Source organism: Ptychodera flava, chromosome 8, assembly GCF_041260155.1.
Source record: "Ptychodera flava strain L36383 chromosome 8, AS_Pfla_20210202, whole genome shotgun sequence".
In the NCBI taxonomy this organism is placed as follows: Eukaryota; Metazoa; Hemichordata; class Enteropneusta; family Ptychoderidae; genus Ptychodera; species Ptychodera flava.
The window spans coordinates 30259918-30279824 of NC_091935.1; the positions used below are offsets into that span (position 1 = coordinate 30259918).

The 19907-nt window shown below is 37.3% G+C and overlaps 2 protein-coding genes across 9 annotated transcripts in view; one reads left to right on the forward strand and one right to left on the reverse strand.

Annotated features, from left to right (window-relative positions):
- LOC139139023 (sperm flagellar protein 2-like) overlaps positions 1-11449 on the forward strand; it is a 36674-nt gene extending 25225 nt beyond the window's left edge. For 6 of the 8 annotated variants that reach the window (XM_070707720.1, XM_070707713.1, XM_070707716.1 and 3 more), the window contains 16 exons: positions 57-317; positions 876-1067; positions 1668-1715; positions 2869-2895; positions 4889-5156; positions 5387-5467; positions 5814-5952; positions 6395-6494; positions 6919-7104; positions 7291-7341; positions 7832-8014; positions 8467-8622; positions 9318-9464; positions 9873-10013; positions 10390-10596; positions 11033-11449. In XM_070707720.1, coding sequence (XP_070563821.1) covers positions 57-317; positions 876-1067; positions 1668-1715; positions 2869-2895; positions 4889-5156; positions 5387-5467; positions 5814-5952; positions 6395-6494; positions 6919-7104; positions 7291-7341; positions 7832-8014; positions 8467-8622; positions 9318-9464; positions 9873-10013; positions 10390-10596; positions 11033-11116 — 2271 coding nt within the window. In that variant the 3' untranslated portion in view covers positions 11117-11449. The remainder of the gene's footprint in view (positions 1-56; positions 318-875; positions 1068-1667; positions 1716-2868; positions 2896-4888; positions 5157-5386; positions 5468-5813; positions 5953-6394; positions 6495-6918; positions 7105-7290; positions 7342-7831; positions 8015-8466; positions 8623-9317; positions 9465-9872; positions 10014-10389; positions 10597-11032) is intronic. The other 2 variants (XM_070707715.1, XM_070707718.1) reach the window with 2 other exon arrangements.
- A 1153-nt stretch (positions 11450-12602) lies between these two features.
- LOC139139024 (uncharacterized) lies at positions 12603-17919 on the reverse strand. The gene is made up of 6 exons (XM_070707721.1): positions 17710-17919; positions 16860-17007; positions 15237-15467; positions 14772-14850; positions 14159-14269; positions 12603-13730 (listed from the first exon to the last, which is right to left on the reverse strand). Exons 1-6 carry the CDS (start codon positions 17800-17802, stop codon positions 13649-13651), a joined length of 744 nt encoding a protein of 247 aa, XP_070563822.1. The 5' UTR covers positions 17803-17919; the 3' UTR covers positions 12603-13648.
- Positions 17920-19907: the final 1988 nt, after the last annotated feature.

Here is a 19907-nt window from a genome sequence, read left to right on the forward strand (position 1 = left end):
ACTTTTGACATATTTCATGACACACATTGACTTTAGTTTTCATTTCCGTCGACAAGAGTGAAATTGACCGGTACCAAGACACACTCCGTCTGCTCCGGGACTACTACAACGGCATGGAAGGTAAGATACCGGATGAACTGAATGAAGACTACACCAGAATACCTTTGATTGAGTTGCCGGCCATCGAGAGACCAGACTCTGCGGCAAAGAGCGTGACCAGTGAGTCGGCCCTGCCACAGACACCATCACAGACATCAGCTAAAGGCAAGAAAGGCAAAGACGAAGATGATGAAGATCATGAGGATGAGAAGAAACAAGGTACGGGGTCACGCCTTGCTGTCATGGCAACATCCTACCAATTGGTGTTTTGCTGTTGGTTGTTAATATGAGAAATGTTTACAATCTAATTCCATGATTATTCCCCACTTGACTCCTTCATCAGACACTTTTTCCACATTTTCCCTTTATTTCTAAATGTAACATCTCTCTTTCGTACTCTATAAATTCAACTTTAACCCTTGGAGATGATGTAATGTTCCCTCCATAATTATAGTGCAACATTTACCAATTTTTATAAAATTTTCTGTAACTTTTTTGATAATTTTGGACCAAATTGACATAATTTTTCATTTGCTTCAAATCACAATTTTGAAAAAAAAATCTAAGAAATATTTTCTGGAGCTGAAAAACATTTGTCAGGTTTATATTTTATGTAAAGGCAACAAAATTGACTTTAGCACTCAAAGGGTGAAAAAGACTTTGTACATCTGCCCTGCAATATGTATGAAATACAAATTGTCAAAAAGGGTAGTGTATTATCTACATCTCCCCTCACGCTCTAATATTTACCCGTCCCCTGACTCCCCTTTCATTTCAGAATTCCACTTGTACCTCGACGCCCTACCTCGTCGGAGGGATTCTTTCCACTTCAGGCTTCCGCTGGTAAGGGAGACAAAGGAAACAAGAGTCGTGCTGGAAAGAAGGACAAGGAAAAAGACAAAGGTGGCGCCGGTGTGCTGGACGATAGTCAGGAGACCCCTCAACCACCCAGTGATCCTGATGAAAGAGTGAGTTAAGAATTCATGAGACTGATTTTGAATTGTTATGGAAACTGCTAACAACTGCAAGCAGATAATAGTGTTGCCTGTTTGAAGTCACTGAAAGTAAAGAAAGTCTACTGTAGTATTTACAAATGTGATTCTGTAATTTCATCTTTTCGTTCCTAACACTGGTCTTCCATGGATGGGAATCTATGTACTAGTACATATGCAGTTTTGATGCCATAGTGATGCCATCTTGTGTCTTTCCTTCAACTTGTGCTTATTGTGAAATAAAAAATTATAAATTGTTTGCATACCATGCGCAAACTTGCAAAGTTTAAGCCACAGTCTACTTCCTGGAGTAGAAACAATACAGAAATAAAAGTCAGTAGTTCAAATGGTCTATCTTTAGACCATATTCATCATTGAACTTCAAAGAATGAATGTCCAACATTATTATATTATTCCCATTGTAAACCTTAAGATATCTTTTCCAAAGAATCTTGTCTTGACCTTCCTATATTTGTGAGATGATGTAGTTCTTTCTAGGTTTCAGCAATGTCATTTGATTACTAAGTTTGGTTGAAAATATGGGAAACACAAACTTACGTTATTTCTTTCCAACAGATTCTGTTTGAAGCACACCAGTTTGCCAACTACAAAGTGACTGAAATGGTAAGCGCCCTCACAGGCTATTCTTGAATACACTTTGTATGGCTTTCAATGACAATAACACCTGTTGCTATGGTTGCACAGCTGCAAACTAACAATTATCTAACAAATGGTCAGATTTTATATGTAAAAAAAATGTTCATTTTTTAGCTTGCTTAGTTTATAATGTGGATCATGGCAAATTTGACAATTGTTGAAAATCATCAGCTTTGCAGACAATTTTCCACTAAAGTAACTCATTTTCCCATACCAATCAAAAAGCAACAAATGCATCACAATTTTCATCATAGGCATTTATCACTCCATTTTCTTTATGATATGTCTTCAGATCTTGTTAGATTTTATCCTCAGAAATGGAATGAAATGTCGTATTTCATATGCCACAAGGCTTTTCGAACTGAAGTAATTTATTTTTACAAGTAATGTACATGCATGAAATACATTCCCCCATAGTATCAATGCAACCCTTTATCCCGTGACTTGTAACATTAAAATAAAAGTAATAAGAGTTTTAATCCTTTTCAGCAAACATTATATGAATCAACAAATATCTAAATCTTCCAAACTTGATTCCTTCTATTTTCTGGACATAGTACACTCTACTTGATCATATTTTGTGCCTGTAAAAAAAAATCTTGTTTTAATATTTCTTTGTGAGAAAAAATACTTTCTATTGTTGCGTTGAAGGATACAAGAACAAGAAAGCGAGCCCTTTCTTTTTGCTCGCCAAAGATTCTTAAATGGTAGCATTATTCAATGAAAACAGAAATTCGAATTTTGTATTGACACTCAAAGAAAAGGATCTTGAGTACTTAATGAGGGATTAGATTAACATTTCAAAGCAAGAATTTTTATTGATCCACAAAGAAAACCAACACCAATTGTCAGTGTTAGACATAATGCAGTTCAAATTTTTAGATTTTCCAAAACTTCCAAAACTCATAGCCAAAGTTTCCAAAACCATGTGTATATTGTTACAAAAACAAAATTCTTAAAAATCTTTTTCTTACCAATGTTTTCTCCACTTTTGTGAATTGATGTATTTTTTTCCTCTGTAACTGCACTTTTTGTAGTGTATTCGTATTTCACCACCATCTCTGTTGTCTCTTTTTTATCTGTTGTCTTGTTTTCCAATTAATGCTTGCACACTAATTAGTCAAGTGACTGCATAAGATGCTATCTGGTAAGTGCATGATACATGTATGTGTGTGTGTGGGTATGTGTGAGGTACAAGGGTTTGAGGCTCTACTGCACTTGTCATCATTATAACAGTGGGACGTAATAGCAATTCTCGTTTGAAGAAAGTGAAGATGGTGTTATATTTTGTGAAACACTGAAAAATATGCATTTTGTACGATTTATTGCAGAGATGATATCTTAAAGCAGACTGTGATGTCAAGTCTGTGCATCATATACAATTTGTCGTTTTGACCACAACAATCAACACTACATTCAGTGTGCATGAGAATTGTCAGACACCTATACTAACAACATTTGTATGTTGTTGAATGGGAAACTAGCGTTTAACTTGTGTTGTTTTGATGACAAGTTGAAAGACGTTTGGATCCCTTGTACAATATGTACCTGTACATTAAACAGGTATAGCAGAGCATGCTATCACTAGTTGCATTGTTCTTCCATGGTGATGCTGGAAGATACAATATCCAACGTTTTGCTTTCGTGACCATTTTATAACTCACTCACTCATTTTAGCATGTTCATAGTCAACACTCATCTTGTTAGCAACAGCCTCACAAGCTATCTTGGTACCCTCCAGCAGTGAAATCTACCACTGTACCAGTAGCCGTATTTAGAAGTTTTGGTTAGACACTGTACACTGCGCCAACCAGCAAGAATACATCCAGTCATCAAAGTCAATGATCTAAATCTCTCTTGGATTAAATTAACACATTCTGATAGTGTAATCACTGATTTTGGTCAAGCTTTTTTCAAATATAAGCTTTGAAATCTAAGCTTTGATACTCTTCACCAAAATTTTGGTGAAGCAAAATTGCAACTAATGGATGTATAAAAGGCGAGTTGGTGCTGTGTACTTCAATTTAAATTGTCTAAATTCATAATTACCGTATTATAACAATAAAGACATAAACCATTGTTCAGGAGATAATGTTAGACCATCAATCAGAATTTTTAGATCACCAATCTAAATTCAGATAGATATCAGTAGATATCAGCCCTGTTGTTGATATTACCATGTTCATAATTACTCAGCAAGATATCTTTGTAATACCATACAATTCCACATGGTGGTAAGGGTAATCATGTTTATTCAAGGGTCCTTTAAATTTCCCATAGATTTAAATTATGTAAAATATAAAATAGAGAACAACAAATTACAAGTATATCAATGTACTATAATTCTAGATTGAAAAGTAGTGATTACAATGACCGGTGGAAGTTCGTAATCATTTAAATTTGATATCATTCACTTTGAAAATATCCATTGAAATATTATAATGATAATTTTGAAAGAGGAGAACTTTAAAAGAGGAAGAAAATGAAACAGTTCATTAGTTTTACCTGTCGTCAAGTCTGTTACATTTTTTTTGCGTTCATATTAGTGCATGATGTTAAAATTATTCTTCTGTCAGTGTGTTTATCTGAGTGTCTGTTTTATGCAAAGTGCCACCTCTCAGATCTTTCTAATTTGGGATTCTCTGGACTGTCCTGAGTAGGTCTAAAAAGGCAGAAAAATGTTAATAAAGTCTTGCTACATCAAACAGAGGAAAGTTATCACATCTGTTTTGTCTTACCTTTGTCCATAATGCAAACAGAAATTCAGATATTGCATAAGCAGGCAAGAAATGTCAAAAGACACATGCCAGAAAATAGTTGACATTATTGTAACTTTGAATTTTGCAAAAAATAGCTGCAGACAGCTCCATTTATTTAATTTTTTGTTTTCTATAATAACTTATGTATATAAGTGTTTAGAAATTCCTCCTGCCAAAAAAGTTTGAAAGTTTGTTTGCTTCAGTATCTAGATATTGCTATGGTTGGACTGATGAACATTTTGTATATTGTCTCAGATGTATGACACTGGTATACATTCAAGACTTGTAGAAAATTTGACAGGATCGCTTTAGATAAAAGAGAACAAAGCTCTGGGAATTTTCAGTTCACTGATAGCTGTGACCGATGTCCTCATTTGACAGGCTGCGGCTGAACAGGCTGCCAAGGATGCTGAAGAAGAAGCAGAAAGACAGAAAGAATTAGAAAAGGAGAAGGAGAAAGAAAAGGCAGCAGCCACCGGAAAGAAAGGTGGCAAGAGAGGGAAAAGCCCCGGTGGAAAGAAGAGTCCCACCGGAAAGAGAGGGAAAAGTCCAGGTGGAGCTTCACCCAGAGCCAGATCCAAGTCACCAAAGTCACCAAAGAAGGGAAAGAGAGCGCCCTCAGCCGAACCTGCTCCTACTCCTCCACCAGGTCAGTTGAAATAGTGCCTTTGTTTTTATCTATGCAATTCTTGAGTGAAAAATGGTTTGTACAAGCAGCGTACCATAAATTGGCACATAGACATTGATTCTGTATATGCTATCAACTCTGCAAATCCCTGAATCCTAATATACTTTGCTGGACCAGATTTATCTGTTATATCTGATGATACATAACTTGTACATATTTTAATAACATAGTGTCTTTTTTACACATTTCAGAGGAAAGTCCTGAAGAGAAAGCCAAGAAGGAATTGAAGGAAAAGATGAAACAGGAATATTTTGCTGCCATAGCTGAAGAAGGTGAGTAGGAATGATTTGACATTATGTTACATCAAATGAGCATTGTCATGCAAGAAAGACTTAGTGGCTAAAGTGAGCATACACCTCAGTACTTGCATACCTGTACAGTATCTATATGATGATCTATGTGGTTCAAAATTACATCGTAAAAATCATGGCAAGTACACAAGCATTTGATATACAGTTGTAGTCCAATTTTACTTCTCTTGTTTAAAAAGTCCAAGGAAAAACTGTGTTCTCTCACAACAGTTAAAAGATCTCTTCAACTGTTGCAGGACAGTGTTTACCTTGTGTTTCAGCAATAATATGTTACAAAAAGAAATTTATGATTTTTCATCTATTTTAGAATCTGCTGTGAAGACTCGTCTTGATTTGATCAGAATCCATGGCATTCAAGTTCTGCAAGAGTTGAAGGGCAAAGCAGAGGGTGCCTATAACAATATGAACGATTGGCTCGGTGCCAGATTCCAGACTGAAATTGAAAGGTAAGCATGGCGACAGTCAAGAAATCCAGACCAAGTGAATATTTTTTTTTATCCTAGAACATGTTCAATCACCCACTGACATTTAGCTTTTGAAATGGAAACTTCTGTTTCAAAAAGGAGATTCCAATCTTGGCTCAACAAGGTCCAGTCTGCCTTTGATACACATATTTCTAATTCCAAATATCATACTAATGTTGCCCCCAAAGCCTTTGATCTGACACTGAAATAAACTTGTAAATATGTAAAATTGTTACAGGGGGTAAAACACATTTGAACCCAACTGTAGTTCTCCAGTGCAGTCACTTAAAACATAGATATGATTTAGAGATGTATTTTACTGAACAAATGGATTAATTTTATTTTCTATTCCTTAATGTGTGTACACATTTTGGAATTATTTTGAATCTCTGTTTATTCGTCTGTTTGTGTTTATAATTTGCAGCATTGATAAGCTGTGCGTCATTGCTCGGGAAGCGGTGGAGAGCAAGACGAAAATCAAACAGAAACTCATCATACAGCAGAAGGAATTCATTATTGAAGAGGTAAAGGCTGGCTCTACCTTCTCAAAGTCTGACGGACTCACAGTGGTTCACAGATCTGAAATTTGTGGATTATCAATGCATACACTTTTATCTGTGGCTGCACAGCCATTGCAAAATATGACAGGATATTCCACTTATGAGCAAATTTCAGAGTGTTTCAACCGCACTGATAAAATCATGAAATTACCACTCAAAAAAACTCTGAACATTTTGTCAAAATACATTCATCATTGAACTGCTGGCCTGACTAGCTGAGACTCACTTTCAAATTGATTAGCATATCAAAGTAGTAGTCTGAAGTGACACACATAGAATTACACAGAGTAGTGTCAGTTGTCTTTTCCTCAGCAAAGAACACTCGTAAACCCATGATAAAGTTACTTGCCTGGTGTATAACTTATTCCAAATCACTGATTGTTCACAGGGTGTCCGTGTGTACCGTTCTCCAAGTCCACCGAGGAGACCCTCACCGGTGGAGATGATCCTGCCCGACACCTTCACCGTGGATCAGATCAAAAACATGAGAGAGCAGTTCCTCAAAACAGCGCCCTCAGGATTTATCTCCAATCAAGGATTCATCGATACGATGTCAGATTTGACAGCATTGACAGTGAGTAGTCTCTCTCTCTCTCTCTCTCTCTCTCTCTCTCTCTCTCTCTCTCTCGCTCACTCAGTTGCTGTTGATATTTTCTTGGTGCTACAGACTTTTCTAAATGCATGAAACACCATATTACTTTCTTATACATAATATCCAAACAACAAAATACTAACACAACTAATCATGGTATCTTTCCAGCATGGTATGGAGGCTCTTCCTGATGTCTGGATGAATGCATCAGCATCTCAGGTCAGTTGGATTCCTTTTCTGTCACACTCTGATACCAAGCAACCTATGAGCTACCAATCTGTGGCCGGGTCGTGGTATTTTCTATGGTCTATGTTGTGTCATGGGTACTGGTGGTGGGACAGGAGGACTGTTGAAAAATCAGTGCTTTGGGTTCTATGGTGTATGGTGTGTCATTGGTACTGGTGGTACTGAAAGAAGAGTTGAAAAATCAGTGTTCTGATTTGAGTGTATACTTCTGTCAAAGTATGAGGTCTGATTCGAGTCTGTTGTACAGACAAGTTAAAGGTCTGGCAATTGGAGACATGCCCTGTAGCCATGCAATGTTGCATGTCTTAGAACAGTAATATAAGCAGAAATACAACTTTAAAGCAATGGTCATGATAGCAAGGGTAAAGTTTAGCGAGCATAAGATTGTTGTTTAATCACAATACTAGAACTAAGGGAAGTCTTTCATTTTTTTTTAAAAGCCCATCATCTTTTTTCCTTGCAGCTGGAACAAGTAGCATCCCAGCTGTCTCCGGACTCGGAGTACATAGATTTCCGGACATTCTTGCTGCAGTGTACCCATCCCTGGCCACAGCCAACTCAGGCACAGCTGCTGGAGACACTGGAGAAATTCAAAGCTGTTGACACGCTGGGCATTGGTAAAGTCAACAGGGAACAGTTTGAACAGGTCGGTTTAAAGACAAAAATGTTCCAAGATTTGTGATATGTTCTCAGTGCAAACTCTTTCTCATCAAAATTAATTTTTACCCCAAAAATGTTAGAATTTTGAGCCGCAGTAACTGGTTCAAAAGCAAATTTTTGAAACAACTCTGTTGTGAAAATTTTTAGCTAAGCATGTGCAGGGATTGGCAAAAATATTTCAATATGTGTGCAGCTTTTCATAAGAAAGCTGTTAGCAGAGTCCAATGATCATGTATATAATTGGTACAGTTATAAATGAATGAGTTTCACAAAGAATGAAGTTCATGAGAGCAAACGAGTTGACAAATAATTTTCTAGTTTTAGAATTCATTTACAGTCCCTTGCATACTCATTTTGTGTGTCTTTGTTTACCAGATTATTCCAAATATAAAAATAATTTTTATGATTGTATTTTATTCTGGCTTACATTCAATGCAGGTTGAGCTGTGGTTCGGTCAAAATGCTCCACCTCCATCCCCAGAGAGTCCATCAGAACCCTATGCCTTTGACAGAACTGGTAACATCCAGAAAATACTCTTTGATATCTTTGCTGACTACAACACAGAGCCTCCGATGATAGACTATGTTGACATGGTAAGATTGTGCAAATTAAGTATGAGGTGTTCATGTGGGTAGTTGTTTTGTTTCAGGATTTCGATCATCAGAATTCAAATATGGTATTTTCAAGTTCAACACTTTCTTGAGAATCAAGCAAGATTGTCAAAGAATCACCAATAATATTATCATTGTATGATCCATGAAATTATCTTCACCTTCATCATTCTAGGTGTCAAATTAAAAAGTAGAAGGATACCATATGTTTTATAGTTACAAAATAAATATCTTGTACCCTGACCTTTGAACCCTATAGTGTTATATCCTCGATGAGTTGTACTGTACAGTCTGGTAGCAATGGAGAAAGCTAGGTAAAAGGGGGCAGTCGTCGGAACTGTGCGTGTGTGACTTTCTTGTTTACAAACATTTCATGCATGATATCTAGGGCACCAAGTCAACATAGGCTGCAACATTTAAATTTTACGATATTCATTGTTAACAAACATGTTTTAACTTTCGTCAATCGCCAACATACCCTAGATACAGTGTTTACATCAGTTGTAGGGGTCCCTGGCAACCTTTGAGCAAAGTTCCGACGACTGCCTCCCTTTAATTGTGTCACAGATGGACAATGCAGTGAACACAAAAAATAACCAACATTCCAGTCTTTGCTTCATTTTTGCATTTTGATGCGTAACTTCTAACTTGCCGCTGTCGTCTCCTTTTGCTTTCAGCTGCTATACTACGCCATTGACCCTGACTATCAGATTGGGTTCTACCGGGCGCTTAGCGTGGCTGCAGGCACTCACATGCCCAGACCCAGCAAAGAGGAACCTGAACTTGACCAGTCACAGAAGGAAAAACTACAACTGATGAAAGAGGTAAGATTCCGGGAAAGCAGGCAATAAGGATCATGAGATGGGACAGAGAGAAAGGGGTTGGGAGAGGAGACAGAGATAGATAAAGCCATGAATGATTTCCTGAGGACAAACTATTTAACCCCTTTTATCTTGAAAATACTGGAAATTTCTGGCACCACAAGGAATTACTATACACCTTAAGGGCTGGAAAATTCCAGTGAGATCCTGTGCCAAACCTACAAACATTATGTTTGGTAGAGCAATTTTAAGTCAAGGTGTTAATACACCATAATCTAATCCCATTGGTGATGATGAAAAATTAAATCTTCATACACGCAATGGCAGTGAAACAGTTTCTACCTGTACTGGTCAATGCAGAATTTTTTCTTTATACACAACCATCCTGGTTTTTTTTTCATTCCTCTGTAGGTTGTCGATGCAATGAAGGGTGAGGCCATTGACAGTGACCTCAAACTTGACGAAGCCCTGGCTGAGGAGCCACCACAGACCGTGGAACTCATCCCAGAGTCAGCCAATAGTGCTAAAGTTCCTTTAGATGCATTGGATATTGTAAGTACAGTCTTGTCATCTAATTTGAACACAACAGAGTCAGTTGACTGATGTGTCCTATGCATAAATATCTATTTTATTCTAGATCATTTAAGATAGACAGACAAGTCTGTGACCATTACCTTTGGTGTTGTCGTTCAGTTTACCTTAGTCCGTCTACCTGAAATCAGCCTTCATGACATTTTAGGAACATTCTGAAAGGACCTAGATGTTGTCTCACAGTTCACCTGTGATTGCGTTAGATTATCTTTAAACAAAAAAATTATCTTAGTATTATCTAAAAGTGGTAGAGGGGGTTTTCAGAATTGAGAATATTTCATCAAGGTTGTTGAGCCAGGTTTCTTATATAAAAATTAAATGTTGATTTTGTCACAAGGTCCTTCATCATGGACAGCCTCGTCTTGGTGACAGCCATCGATTCAGCGTGACCTCCGACCCCCAGGACACCTTTTCCCGAGAACGCTTGGCAGGAGTCTACCAAGACCTCGGCAGTGAAAACTTAGAACCTGTCCTGTTCATGACTTTGATAGAACATCCCATCATACAGGATTGTCTGCAGATGTGTAAAAGATACAAAACCCCTGTAAGTACCTACTTCTCACCTCTTTATATGAATCCCGTAAGTCTTTCCGCTGATGAAAACTGTGGCGACATTGTCTTAAAAGACAGATATTTACTGATTGGACATTTAAGCTAGGACCCTGAAGGCTGCTTCTTAATTGTTGTTGACCATAGTTTTATGTCCATTTGTCAACATGTACAAGAAACATCTGGATATTTTGCAAAAATTTCAGCACTTTGCTGAAATAAAGTGTCAATTTGAATCATGTTTTGCCCTTGCTATGCAGACCTATAGAGGTGCATCTGTACCTTATAAAAGTGTAGGGTTGTACTTAACTTTGGATGTGAACAAGTGACAATAATGATTCTCTCCCTCTCCTCCTAATGCAAACCACTCCACAACTCCTTTTGAAAGACTTTCAGTTTGCTTATTCTTCCTCTTTTGTATTCATTCACAGGACTTCAAGTCGATTTTCAACACTGGTAGTGTGGCCCCAACAGCTGATATCGATGCACACAGTCTCAAAACTGCAGTGGACTAACATGCTCCAGAATCGACATCAGTTTTAACTTTTTTACATGAACATTCCCTGATTATGAAACTACCAATTTTAAAGCAAAACTGAACCGTCCACACACTCTTTCAAAGTGTAATGAATAATTGTATATTTGAAATCTGATTGGTTGAAAATTAGTTCAGGCTGTGAACTCTGTATGATATATAATTTGTATCTGACCTGTAGTTGTATAATATTGACCTTGTAGCGGTTTTTATCTGACTGACACTTGTATAAAATTTGCATATTCCTTTGTACACCTGGTACTTTGCAATAAAATTATTCTGTGTTCATGACACTGGTCATATTAATTATCTAGATCATGTGTGGTTTGCCTTCATTCAGTTTGAGTGTCCTTTGTCATAAAGTTGCCCAAATTGTGAGATGGAAATAACAAGAGAGTATATACATTGAAGTTAGAGATGGCAGAATTCACAACTCAGACTGACAACTTGACAGACATTTATGTATTTATTTGATGGATGTTTGTGTCAGTGGAACTTTGAAATCACACAAACTTTACTTTGATTGATACTGATTCAATAATTTCCAGGTTGGGGCACACTCTAATGGATTTTGTCACTTGGAAACCTATCAATGTTTGCATGGCTATCATTGTCACTTTTGTAGATTCATAAGAGTCTGGATTAATGTTACTGTTCGGTACATTTATCTACGAGAGTAACATTGGCGTCATACTCATCCTCATCCTCAGGGGTCACGCGAAAATGAGGATGAGGACGACGCTACAGCGTCAGCTTCACCGGCGTCAGATCCGATTATTCTTAAATGCATCTGATGGAATGATAAGTGTAAAATGACTTTAAAAATGTGCTCCAAGTTACATATCACTGTAAATGTTAATCAAAACACAGTGGGGTTTGTATTTCATAATATTTAGTAACCTCACCTTTTAATATCCGTTTCTCACGATGTAGTTACAACCCAACGTTCTTAGCCCTTACGACGCTGAAGCCGACGCTGAGTAGCGTCATTTTCAGCATCAGCTAGAAAGGTCACCTGAGGCTGAGGATGAGGATGATGCCAACCTTACGTTCGTCATTTATCTATCTGATTGTCACCAAAATACACTGCTTTGAGTCAAAGGGCAATCAGTTAAAGAATATGTTTGGTGTCTCTCGCCTCCAGTGCCAACTGATAGAATATTGGACTGTGAACAATAACAATTTCCCTTTCAAGATATGGTAGATTTGAAGACGCACATTTGCAAACATAGACCACAAATAGTAAAAGTTGGCACACAGTCTGTTTTCAGCCCATAACAATGGAATTCTGGATTGAGATTGGAGGTACTGAAAAGGGTTAAAAAAAATGATACGAACTATTACGTTATCAATCTTTTTATTTTTTCTTCATGACTTTAATTGCAAAAGATGTACAGCACGTAAAAAAATTAGACATTATTTCAAAATTGTATAAAGTTAAGTCAAGCAAAATGATGCTTTCTTAAAAGAGTTATGAATTGATCCATGAATGGCAGGTGAGTCATGATAAAACAATATATGTACATTATACACACACACACACACACACTCACATACATACACATACACATAATGTATATATGTGTGTGTGTGTGTACATATCTATATCTCTTTCTATATATACATACTCAAACACACACTACAACACTTTACTGTATTATTCTATACACATGCATGTATGTATGAGTCATTAGAAATTGTACATTAGAAAAGCCCTTAAGGATTTACGTTTTCCCATGATACCAGCTTATTGTGTAAAATATGAAATTGTTGTGATCAAAGTTAAAGTTATTTATATATTGATTCTAAGGTACTGAACATAAAGAGTTCAGAGTAGATCATGAAAATCAAACAAAATAATTGACACTACAGGCCTTAAAATCACATTTACACACTTGTAGTCCCACATGCGAGACATGTTACAAGTTGCAAAAATGTCCTTGCTTCATTAATTTTGTAACACTGTTGTAATCGACAAGCATTCAAAATATACCATGTACTGTGACTGAGGAAATTTGACTGGAGCATTACCATGATTAGAGCAAATGAACACAAAAGAATCATGTTTACCACCTTAGGAGTTCGTTCATATGATATGGTACAAATACCTTCTAATATCACTCCCCTAGGTAAATGATAGTAATTGTAACTTGCCATGTCTATCCACAATTTCCAGTTACCTGATTGCCCTGTAGTCTATCTTTCATGTGTCAAATTACATTAATTTACAACATTTGGAATGGATTCAATTCTTATCAAAAACATCAAAGACCACAAAAATTAATAATCGAGCGTGGATGTTCCTTCAGCAAAACTTATTGCCTTTATATTTGTCATCACACGACAAAGTTTCCATTGATCATCAGACCTTAAATTAAACCTTCCCAGATATCCTTACAGTAAGTACTAGTCAGTAATCAAATTCATAAATATGTACATACATATACTAAAATACCCTCTGGAATGTAAAAACCAATATCCTGGACGGCAGATTTGTCAACTTGGAAGTACTTTACACTGCTTGTAGTTCAATTGTAAATCTCTTGAAGCTTCCTTCATCCATTGTTCGTAACTTTCCAACGATGTCATCATTGCTGAAAAAGTAATATGGAAAACACATCAAATTTATGTTTTCATGAAAGAGCTGTTCAAAAAGGACATTCACAGTGCACCAACACCCCTATATCCCTGACTACAGGTCAAGCTTCCCAGTCAAAAACAAAAGGCTCGGGTCAAACCATTGTGGTTGCAGGATTGAAATACATGTTCTACTATTGGGCTGCCAGGCTCTCCTGAAACAGACATCACTCTACCTTGTGTAGAGTCAACCATGCATTGGTCAATATTTTCATGTAGCTGACCAAAAAGTTCCCTGAATATGGATAGATATGATCCATGCAGCGCCCTCTAGTGGCAAGCATAAGATATTGCTGATTTGTTGCACTACTTGCTGCCACTACCAACAATCACATTTACCAGTTGGTTTCTTCAACAGCTGTACTTTCTGTGTTTGCAGTTTTACCTGAGTTCAGTTTCCCTGTGACTTAGATGTACATTCAAGACAGGAACCAGCAGCCTCACTGATATTCTCTTCTTCAGTTTCTCAACAGTGTCATCCTCTTTCAGGTTGAATCTGAAATGTATCAAAAACAGAAAATTCATGAGTGTTAATTGGCAACAAATAAAAGCCTTATTTTTTTGTCAAATCATGCACACTGACATCATCATTATTGACTGTATTTAAATGATTTTGGCAAGCACGCTGTCTTTAAAAATATGGTAAACAACTTTTTTGTGATGGTCACATGAGGTGAACATATCAGATTCTATTAAAAAGTAGTTTTGATTCAGAAAAAATTAAAACTGGCACATAATTACAATTTTTTGCACAAATATAAAAGACTTGGTACAAATCAAACACGGAAACATGAATATGTAAGTGTCTATTCTCCCTGAAACTATTCAAATCGTCCTAAAATAGTTTTATGTCTTTACACAATAAAGTATGTTTGTAACTTTTTTCTAACTTGCACGGACAGATGTAAATCTTTAAATAATAACTTGATTTTTCACATTAGATCAAAATCCACCATCTTTTTTGTCAATGAGAGCAACACACCGATCAAAGTGGTTACCTGATGTTGTCTGTGATCTTTTCCTCACTTTCATCCGCAATATCCTCCCCATCACTGTCAGAATCTAACAGATCAGCCTCTGAAGATACATAAGATGAATGTAATCAGTAGTTTTTATGGTATTAATTTGTAAATCAGGCAGAAACTTACATCTAAATTTACAAACATTAATAATGGCATTACAATAGTCCAAAGATTGCTTGATGTTGCAAAAGTCACATGATATCAAAGTCAGGCGATGAAATCAGAATTTTATCACCTTCGGAGGCACTGCCTACCATACATCGGCAACACTGCTCTATCAAAACACAGCAGAAAAAACAGTTAAAGATCAACCCAGTGTTATCACCTACATTGTATCCTCATTTCCGCCTCCTTCAAAACCTCAATTTATGTGCCTAATGTTTTCTGATCTCTTTGGTTACAAGCAAAAGAAAGTTTTGAACCTGATAAGATTTCACTCACCTTGTTCAACAAAAGTAATTTCATAGTATACATGGTTAGACTTCCTGAAGGAGCTCGGCCACAGATATCCTTTGCCTTTGGGTCTGTAATATGGTTTCTTCACCATCTTTGCTTGATCCATGGAATTCATACCAATGCCGTATACATAGAACAGCTTCTTGCCTCTGGCTTTCAAAGGTGCTTTGTAGACGTAATTGTATTTGAAAGTGTCCTCAGGCTGCTCACTGGCCTCTGCGGACAAAAATGACATGAAAGATTTTTTTCTTTATTTTTGTTTTGTATGTTAATAACAAGGTCTTGTTCTACTCCCAAAGCATATAGGAACGCATATACTATACAGCTTGTCAACGCAGTGTCTAATATGCGTAAAATGCATTGTCATTGTTCAGATTTGAATTCTAGTTCATACCAAAATTTGCTTGTCAACAACAACAATGCAAGCTACACATGTACAGACTAAGCTGACTGGCTTAATACTGAGTCTCTCAACATACTTTGGGGAGTAGAACAAGGAACTTTAGTGGACACTCTAAGCGAGAACAGTGAAAAAATCAGCAAAAGTTAAAGCTACTAGCTCTTGAAGTTATTCTGCTGAGTATAAATTGTTTGAATCTAGTATTGACTGGACAGTCATTTCAAAGTGAAACAGAATCTTCAAGACACAAATTACATCTAAAAATGTTTTGTGTGTGGTCATCGCCTGCATTACTCAGCCGTTGGGTCATCTTTTTTCTTTTCCTTTTTCGGGTTTGTGCAAAAAAATCTCCACCACAGTGTTCCCCAAAAAATGGCTGACACACATCCTGCATGATTCACAATATTATATCGGTAAAACTGATAGACTCTATGTGGAGGTGCCTATCCTGCAAAGTAATAAGATGCTTAGACAACGAAGAGAAATTTTGTTTTGTAGTCAATGGAAAAAAAGATAACTGTTACTATAATCTTACAACAAAGTGTTTGGAAAGAAAGAAAACCTTAAGTTGCATTACTATTGCAGTATGTCGAGAACTACAAACAAACCTTTCCTTTTTGCCTTAGTTGGCTATCAGGGATTAGCAAATCACATTGGCCCATACTCATTGATTTTTAAGATTTTAATTACTACCATCATAACTGGTCTATCAGACTACTGGAAGGAAGAAGCTAAAATTAAAATTAATTAATTCATTCCTGTCTCATTCCTGCCTGTGTCAATAATTCACACTAATCTATCCCCTGTAATCACATCAAGACCTGGAGAAATATTTCATATACTGAATCATCAGAATTGCTAGCGAAATGACAACAAACACAGCAATTCTGAAAACAAAACATTGAAAAGTTGCCTTGTATTATCCATAGTAATTAGTCAGAACATGATGGTCAACCACTATAGATATATTTTTCCTAGATGCCAACCTCAACTGAATGGAATAGGTATATTTGAAACTGTGGGTGGTTTAAGGGAGAAAAGTAAAAAAATGAAAGAGTACAAATATTGAAGCAAAACAGCTGCTCCAGACAGCAATTATTTAATTTAGGTTTAATGGGAATTAAGCTAACACCTGGACAAGAGGAAAGTTTGTTATATCAACAATACGTGTACTTCAAATCCTCACGCATGAATGGATTGTGTCTCACCTTCACTGTAGTCATCTAATCTTGGATGATAGAAATATCCTGCTTTAGCTTTCTTGGGTTCTGGTTTACGCTCATCTCCTTGTCCAACTCGGTACCTGACTGTTCCATGGCCTAAGTCAATCAGTGCTGGCGTGTCTATGAGTAGTGGCTGTAAAAAATGGATAAATCAGTGGAATAAGTTTAGATAAGTTTGCCATAATTTACCATAATTTGGCATCATATATATGAGAACGAAGGAACTCCAACAGCATTCAGAGCCGATTACTAGAGGGATAATGAAAGGGAACAAGGGACGTAATTTTCCCAGTCAAATAAGCACTTTTATGGCTTCAATTGAAAAATCAGTGAATGATACTAAAAGTAACTTTTGGGACACCAATATCAAAACACTGGAGCAGTTAGACATGAGGCTAGGGGTCTTTTTGTATCAGAAAAAGTGCCACGGCCATAACTTGGGTTATTAAACGTGGAGCAAACATTCTTCACTAACAGGACCATGACAAAATTTGAGAAAAAAGAAAGAAAAGTCTCAAATTAATCCGATTTTCAATTTATGTAATTGGGTAGGTAGGGGTTGCTTAAAGCATGGTTGCTCTGCGCTCAACCATAGACACAAGTGAGTGAGGGGGCTAATACTGTCATGCTATAAAGTGAAAGGTATATTCGAGAACAGGTATTTTGCGCCGGCGGCTCTCATGCCCGACACACTTGAGCTCAACCACAGTCGCAAATTCAAGATCAGCCCGTTAAAGGCAGAAATCACGTCTGAAAACACCAAAGCTATGGAGTAATTGATATGGACCAACAGCTAACAACCGCTGCACCGATTAAGTCAAATACAAGGGTTTACCTGTGCGCCTTTCGGGGCATTTTTTTCGGCAAATTCCACTCGAGGACTCATTGGTAAACCAACTGTTGGATTTTTGCTGGCCCCAGAACCCATTTTGGGTTCTCAAAATGGGCTGCAATAACGTAGAAATTGTCCGAGAGACGACGTTTTCCTTCTAACAACAGGTGTTTACATAAGTAGATTGAAAGGTTTCCTTATGACGTCATAGGAAATACACCGTTGAGGGCGATATTTCTTGGCAAAATCTACGCCACGTCTGTACGGCGCTTATCTGACAAAACGTGCTTATCTGACAAAAATAACTAATTACTGCTTGTAGCCTTACTCATTTGTGGAAAGTAATCCCTCACAAAATACTTTGTCTGTTAAAACACACGAATGAAATTTTAATTACAGAAGTCTAAAATCACAAACATCACAAAACAGCCATAAACTAGTTAAAAAATATAGTAAATTTCATTGATTGCGTAAAATCGCCGAGCACCTCAATTAATCATTGTGTATACATCGATCAACACATAGAGGCTGTCTTAAGGGGTAGAGGAGAGGGCACGAGGTCACATGAGGTCGTGCGCTCTCACGGTGGCGGGAGTATCAAAACCACCCACATCACAATGCGGCAATTCTTGACCGCGGACATCCGGGAACTTGCGGTTTTTAACGTCATTTTGCGTCACACTGCCGTGAGAACAAAATATTGAAGTGTGGATTTTTCAACCTTTACACCAGTATTCAAAGTTTCAACATTATGTCAATGATAAAACTAAGTTCCGTCCTTTGTCACATAATTTCTGCATTGTTCACTGTTCTGTATAGTCAAATCCCAATTCACCTCACTCGCGTGCGTGAGGTGAAAGTGACGTCACTCCGCGGTCAAGAATAGCAAGCAGAGTACTTTTATTTTTGTTTTTCATCACCTTCCTCGATCGCTAATTTTGCCATTGAAGTACATAAATTATATTCAATAAACATGCAAGTGTATGATAAGAAAAGCACCTACATGTTGCAATACGGAGTTATCTCCATGGGCTCGTCACGGTCCCTCCACAAAACGACAGTGGGCTCGTACAGTACTTTGTACAGTGAGCGAGCGCGAGCCCGGCCGATGGAAGAACAACCACAATAAAAAACTACACGTCAACAATTTGAGAGTAGTTTACAGAAACAAAATCCTTCGTATAGAAGAATTCGTATTAACGTTAAATTGGCACACTCTGTGTACACGACATCGTACGAAGCGACGACATGTACCGCGCGCATGAAGTGCGCTGGCTAAAGTGACTCCCCAGGGTATTGCTAAAAAGAGTTTTGTCAGATAAGCACGTTTTGTCAGATAAGCGCCGTACACACGTCCAGTTTTAAAATAGTATGGAAGACCGGTCACGACATGCGACATGCGACCTGCGACTTCAAAACTGCGACCTGCGTCCTGCGAGTTTGAAACATACGACCTGCGACTTCGGCATTTAGACCAAGGTGTAGGCCTAACCTGCGACTTCACAACAGCGACCTGCGTCCTGCGTGTTTGTCAAACTGCGATATCAGTCTTGATTTGTTCGCACCATTGCTCTGAACACGAGCCTGAAAAACACGAGGGACACCATTGCACTATATTAAAACAGCTGGTTTACCGCATTCTCGCGACCAGAGCATTATTTTCGCACCGCTGGCCTACGCAAAAATCGGCCAGCGAAAGAATTCAACCAGCGATAGAAGTGCATGAAGCTGTGACGGTAGAGAATTCCACAAACGAAGAGCACAAATTTATTTTCCTTCTTACGAAAGGCAAACCGATCTGAAATATGCAATAGCAATAGGGTTTTAAACGTCTACATCAGTGTTTAATAGTTTCTGGAACTTTTCTGCCTACATGATCTAAAATATTATATACACACAAAAAATAATATGTACATATTATAGTATGTACATATTAGGCTTAAAGACTGAAAATAGGATTGTAGGAGGGTTTAATTATGTCCTGTTTTACAGTTTTAACTCGCGTTATCTATAAAGAACTTGAGTCGGTCTCTGGCTATTCATGGTTAGCAAATATGTTTGCACTTCTGTCAATATCAGTATTATTTTAACTGCTTTACTTTGCATATGTTATTTGTGTAGACAAATGTAGTCCGAAGTTAACCAGTAAGAATATTTTTATTTTTCCAACAGAACAAAAGTTGGATCAATTCGATTTTTTG

Coding starts and splice junctions, on each gene's coding strand:
- LOC139139024 (XM_070707721.1), bottom strand. CDS start 17,802: ATGGGTTCTGGGGCCAGCAAAAATCCAACAGTTGGTTTACCAATGAGT. Junction 17,008..17,709: donor ATGCCCCGAAAGGCGCACAG/GTAAACCCTTGT, acceptor CATTTTTTACAG/CCACTACTCATAGACACGCC. Junction 13,731..14,158: donor CACAGGGAAACTGAACTCAG/GTAAAACTGCAA, acceptor TTACTTTTTCAG/CAATGATGACATCGTTGGAA.